General features: G+C 42.7%; 1 protein-coding gene across 2 annotated transcripts in view; it reads left to right on the top strand.

Moving 5' to 3' along the window:
- The first annotated feature begins 1104 nt into the window (after nt 1–1104).
- LOC148819957 (nidogen-1-like) overlaps nt 1105–6000 on the top strand; it is a 33069-nt gene continuing 28173 nt past the window's right edge. For both annotated transcript variants that reach the window (XM_088934437.1, XM_088934436.1), the window contains exon 1: nt 1105–1498. In XM_088934437.1, the coding sequence (XP_088790563.1) occupies nt 1289–1498 (210 nt within the window). In that variant the 5' untranslated portion in view covers nt 1105–1288. The remainder of the gene's footprint in view (nt 1499–6000) is intronic.

The raw sequence follows: 6000 nt of genomic DNA, 5'->3' as shown, positions 1-6000 counted from the left end.
GAATCCAGAAATTGGAAGCGCGATTTGGAAGTTTTATTGCAACCAGAGCATTTCGGTCACGAACCGCAGGCGACGCAAGTACCGTGACAGCAGCTGCTTAGCGCCGATGGTCTGCGTTCACCAAGGCTTCCTAATAAACGTGTAAAAAAGAAAACACGAAAACAATAGCCGACAATGTAACCATTAAAGTAATAAAACGGTTTTGACTATTGAGCTGTTGCCACTTTTTAAACAGAATTAGTTTGACGGTGAAAGGAAAGCCGAGACGAATGGAAACTCTGAAAGACGCGCTGTCGTTTGACACCAGCGTGGGAGAGCCCGTAGCGGAAAAAACGCTGCAGGTCTCCGCGAAAGCAGTTAATTCGGATTGAGCAGGGCACGCCATAAAAGCGGAATATTGCTTTTCATATATATATACATACATGTCAGATCCCCCCACTTCATTTTTACATTCCTAAACAATCCAGGAAGCCTTCTGTTGTCTTGAGATTTCTGGTAGATCTTTCAATATGAATATTTGTTTCGTGACTTTCAAATAATCCGTGTGTCTCTGCACGCCACAAAATCCCATTTCTCTCTTCCCCCACACTGAAGAGCGTGGTTTTTAAAAGGGAGGAAAAAAAGCAGAACATTTCAGTATTCCAGTATTGGAGACTTAAACAAGACGTTAACACGCTTGAACACTGCAATTCATTTTACAACTTTAAATTATGTTTCTATCTCAAATATAAAATAAAAAGCGAAGAACTACAGTTCGTTACCATAACATATCAGCAATCCATTTTAATTGGATTGGATTTTTCTTGTAGCGTTCGGTTTATGTAACAAAACTCAAGACCTAATGTTCTGGTTTCGAGCATATCCGCAGGTTCAACCACACGTGCAGGTTTTTGGCTTGTCGGCTTTGGCCTCAGTCAGGGATGGTGGGTCAGCGATAGCCTGTATCGTACACAGTGTGCCACCGGCCAGATCTTCTCCAGACCGCAACAGCTAGAGAAGTGAGGGCTAGAGAAGTTTCAGGGCGATGAGTGCTATCAATCAATTGTCCCAGAGCTCCCCGCCCTGCCCAACTCCGGCCCGCCCCCCCCGCTTCTCTGTCCTGTCTAAACTTTTGGAAAAAGTTTTTTTTCCCCTATTTCTTCGGAGCAGAAGGTGGGGGACAGTTCAGCTTTTAGATTTCCACCCCGTTTCGGAGCGAGAGAGAGAGAAAAAAGAGAAGGAAAATCTGCTCATTACCTCCTTACATTAGTCCATCTCTGTCTACTCCCGGTTCCGAGCTGGATTGAGAATGGGGTGTACAATACGGTGTAAAGGCTGGCTGGTCGGACTCGCCCTTCTCTGGTTATCGGTGTGTACCGGCGGCGTGAGCCGGAGAGAACTTTTCCAGTACGGGGAGGGGGCTGGGGACCAGCTCCTGGAGAGGGGAGACGACACCTCGCTTGAATTCGCTCTGGATAAACCGCTGTTGTTTTACGACGGCAAATTCAGCAGCGTTCATGTAAGTAGGCAGTGACTTAACACGAAGCGTGTTGACCTCTTTTCCAAAGCGTTCGTAAGCACTGTGAAAGCTCTGGGAGACCTATTGAAAAAGTTGTATGCTGGTATAAATGGTTAATGTTTAACGTAAACGTAATCCCTAAACGCCAAAATATGTTCTTATGCAATGTTTAAGGTGCCTTCCGATAAATCTGCAAAAAAGAACCACCGAGCATCAATTCACGACGACTGTTTTCAATATTTCGTCTTCTATTTTCATATTAATATTAAGCGAAATAATATATTATTAACGGCACAAAGCATTATGAAATGCACTGAATAAATGACATGCCGAATCTTAAGACAATGATTCACAAGTCCTTTTCTTTCCACATATGTCAGCCAGCTAAATGTTAGAAATAACTACACTAAGCCTTTTTTGCGATCCTTACTTGGAAAAACGAAAACATTACGGTTCACCCACCAAAGGGATCTCGTGTTGCGCTACTTTTTGCGCCGGAGTAATTATCGATTGTTCAAGAAATCGATACATCGACTGTTTCTTCGTATCTTTGTGGCAACAGAAAACTCTGCCTTGTTTATTTTTTAACCACTGGACTTTTACCTCCCTCCCGTGCCTTGTAATTATCAAGAGAAAAAAGGTAGTCCCAGGCGGTACTGTATGGAGAGCCAGCACGGATCTGCCTGTGATTATCAGTTTTGTAGCCACCATTGTTTTTAATGTTGCATCTCTCTGCATTAAATAAACAGATAAGTAGCAAACCAAAGGAAACACCGCCCCCAAAACCGATTTGTTTAATTTAATTGGATTTCTTCAGATAGCGGTTTTTTAGGCATGATGATTGAAGTTGAATTTTGAAGTCCGAGGTTTCCCAAGCAGATATCATTCGCTAAGGAATGCTGATCCTATCTAAGGACGCGAGCAACCAATTTAAAGTCTTATGTTTGGTCTAGAGATTTCATCCAAGTTTGGAGGGAGGCCTCTGAAAGGAACTAACTTTTCATAACGATATTTCCAGCCGCCTCTAGCAAGAGGAGAGCTTGTCTTGACTTTAACTGTTTTTTAAATCCTTTCATTATTTTAGATCGTAAGTGTTCCGGTGCAGGAGATGTGGACAGCTGTTTGCATTTTGTATTGCTGTAAGATTGTCTTCATTTAAAGTACTGTATTCAAATAAAAGGAATTTCTCAGAGTAAAAATCAACACAATCGACAAAAAAAAAATACAGCATAGTGATTATAAAACATCTCAAAGTTACTCATTTCTGGGGTAATTGATATTTGTAGAGCCCAGCTCTTGGATAGTCTGAAAGAAATCCAGCCCTGCGTTCTCACTGAAGACAATTTCCTGCCTTAGAGCACAAGTGATTTGTGTCTGTGTTCTGTGAGCGCTTAATGGCAGCACCAGATTCTAGGACTAGTTGTAGCCTTTTCTGCTAAAGATGTGGACTGAGATCCTTCTCTGCAACCTCTCGACTCCGATATTCGTCTGGTCTGAGGCAATGTACTGGGTGATAATGCGCTATAGGACTATAGTAACGGCTTGTCTTACTGCATGCCCCAACATTATGGGATTTTTTTTCCCACATGAAAAAAAAAACATGAACTAATTTTAGTATTGTTTCCATTTCTGTAGCCGTGCAATCTTTGGACACCTCCGGAATGTTTCCTCTGGGATATTCTTCTATTGCTAATCCTGTTATACGCACAGGAACCTATTTTTTTCTCTCTTTGTGAGCCATCACTTATGGCTAATTGATTTAACACAATAGCCAGAGAACAGGCCACGCAGTTGGCAGACAGTTTGCCTGTTTTGCTGGATAGATGCTGACCTCCTTTGAAAATTATTCCCAAAATAGCAATGTCGGGACTCCGCCGGAGTTTTGTCCCGAACGTTGGGAAGACCTTTTTTGAAGTGCAGTACATGTTTTTTCTCAGGCGGTACTTTAGCGTCCCCCAAACTGGCAGTGAGTTTTTGATTTTGCCAGTCGTTCAGTGATATCAGGAGCTGGAGTGTACCGACTTTGTCTGATTAATACTCTGTGTGGAGCCTTCCATTTTGGGATGTGCTGTGGAGTTTTTGTCTTCACCAAATCGTTTCAGTGCTTCATTTGCGCTCCTGAACTGTTCCCCCTCTTGGACGCTGCGTTACGCGCTCGTCCCTGTAGCCCAGGAGGGGTGTACCCTCACAGCTGTATCCTCAGCACATCAGCAGATGTGAGCGGCGCCTGGGTCCCTCACTTCCCATTCCACCACTCAGGACGAGGTCCTGTTTCTCCCGCGAGCTGCTTTCATGTGCAACAGCTGGGTTTCATATCATTACCGTACCCTGCAGGACTGAGGGGAGCCTCTGGGAGAGGTGGGGGATGGCCGAGGTTAAATTCTTTCTGCATGCTGTTGGAGCCCATGTGGACTGTGCTCTGTCACAGAAGAAAAAGGATTCATTTAGGATAGGGAGGAAGTAAGAGTGCCCCCCTGGCTGCAAGTTGCAATCCTCCCCCAGTTTAGCAAATGGAACCTGCTGATTCCTGCTGGTGTCTCTGAATGAGCAGGGTCTTTCCAGTGTGAGCCTTTTAACTTGCAGATAGCCCCATGAGGGTGTTCACCTGCTCTTTTGTTTTCAAAGAAAGAAGTCGTAAGTAGATTTCTAGCCCTTTGTCTATTTCAGTGGGTGGGCTCAATGCTTTTGCTCGGGAATGTCATTATTTTTTATGGGCGATACTGGAATCAACGTTTTTTGTACCATTTGCTCTTTTCCGGACCTGTATCTGCCTCCAATTAATTTGTATCTGGGGAGCAATACTGGGATGAAGAGAATAACCATTGCTGGAGAACGCAAGCTATTTGAAAGGTCCTCAAATTCATATATTATCCAAATGAATTAGTAGGCAAAGACTGCATTGAAATAACATGAATGAAAGTGAATATTGTGTGATGGGTTAGAGGCTATGCTGTGGCTTTGGATCTGCTTCAGAGCATGCTCTCATTATTTCCTATTGCGCTGAGGTTTTTATTTGGTCTTTTTATAGCAGTGAATCCTACTTGCTGTGTGTCGACTTTTACTTCCCTTCCAAAAAAGTCAGTCGCAGGTCATCTCAGCCTTGTTGTGCTCAGCTCACTGCTCCAGGTTCATCAGTCCTTCAGGCTTGTTCTGCAGAGATATGGCGTGAATATGATAAGTCTAATCCTTTTGTGTAAGAAACTTTAAACTAGTCTTAAGCAACATATGATTAAATGACCAAAGGGAGTTAGGCACCTCTCTTTTGTTCTAGGTCAGGTCTGTCAGGCTGAATCTTCAGTAAAGGAATATTATTTCGCATTATCTACACACAAAACCTTGCAGCTGGTATATCTGGCTGTACCTGCAGGCTTTCTCCAGAAGGACTTTTTTATTATACATGCTGTCGATGAAGAAAGTGATCCGATGTTTCACTTCTGCTCAAAGTCTTTTCACGTCTCTGCCGCTGTTCTTCAACACACTGGAAGGGACAGAGGAGTAAGGCCCTTTAACCAGTTTGCTAAAAGCGGATATTTTCCAGCCCAATTTGTCACAAACCTAAATACCCCAGTGAAGTAATTAGTCGTTAAGCACGCACACATTCACACACCCATGCATTTTGTGTTCAAGTCTCTTAGCATAAACAAGGCCTCATGCGACATTATCAAATGTAAACTCTCCCTAATGATGGGTTTGTTTAGTCTGAACTGTGGTGTAGCAGTTTTCTCTGTACTGGGGAAAATCTCTTCTGCATCTGGTAGGACTGATTCCATTCAGTATGTACTCACCATTTTCTTTCAGTGTGAGATGTTTTTTACATCCTTCCTCTTTATTAAAACAGAGCTCTTGTCATCCTAACCATATTTTGTTTGTTGGCACAGAAAATCCACCCTGGACCTGCGCCAGCACAATTCCCTGTGGTTTCTTATTTATTCATGGTTCATTTTCCACAATCTTGTAGGTTTGTTTTTGCTGGGGATGTGGGAATGCTAAAGCACTTATTTTACCTCCATGCATTCAAAATATGTTTTCAGGAATTCACCATTTTCTAACATAAAATCTCTCCCACACAATTTGACATCACGCTTATGTTAAAGATAATTTTTTGTGATAAACAGCTGGGACCTAATTGTGCCATTTGGTTCATTCTTTATATAAAAATTCCTTCATGTTTATCACTGCTCTTGTTTTGAAAGAAAAAACCTCTCCTCTTTTACAGAGCATTAAGCTGAAGGCAGGTATGTAAAGTTCTTTTGACAGCTTCATTGTCTTGCCAATGTCAGCCATGTCATTCTGTGCTCATCCTCCTCAAATAAAACCTGCCCTGAGGCCAAGACACACTACAGCCCTGATAACCTGGACACACACTGCAACACAGGCTGTCTGTGTTTAGAAAAGCCTTTGTCTACACTATACTAAGAACGGCTATGAGGTGCATGATAAAGTGTATACTGTGTCTGTGTTTTTTCTCATAAAGAGACAGCGACATTTCTTTTCCTTAGGCA

This window comes from Atractosteus spatula, chromosome 15 (genome assembly GCF_055471065.1).
Source record: "Atractosteus spatula isolate fAtrSpa1 chromosome 15, fAtrSpa1.hap1, whole genome shotgun sequence".
Classification (NCBI taxonomy): domain Eukaryota; kingdom Metazoa; phylum Chordata; class Actinopteri; order Semionotiformes; family Lepisosteidae; genus Atractosteus; species Atractosteus spatula.
Note: the sequence above shows the minus strand (reverse complement) of the source record. Positions and strands in the feature narration are given on the sequence as shown.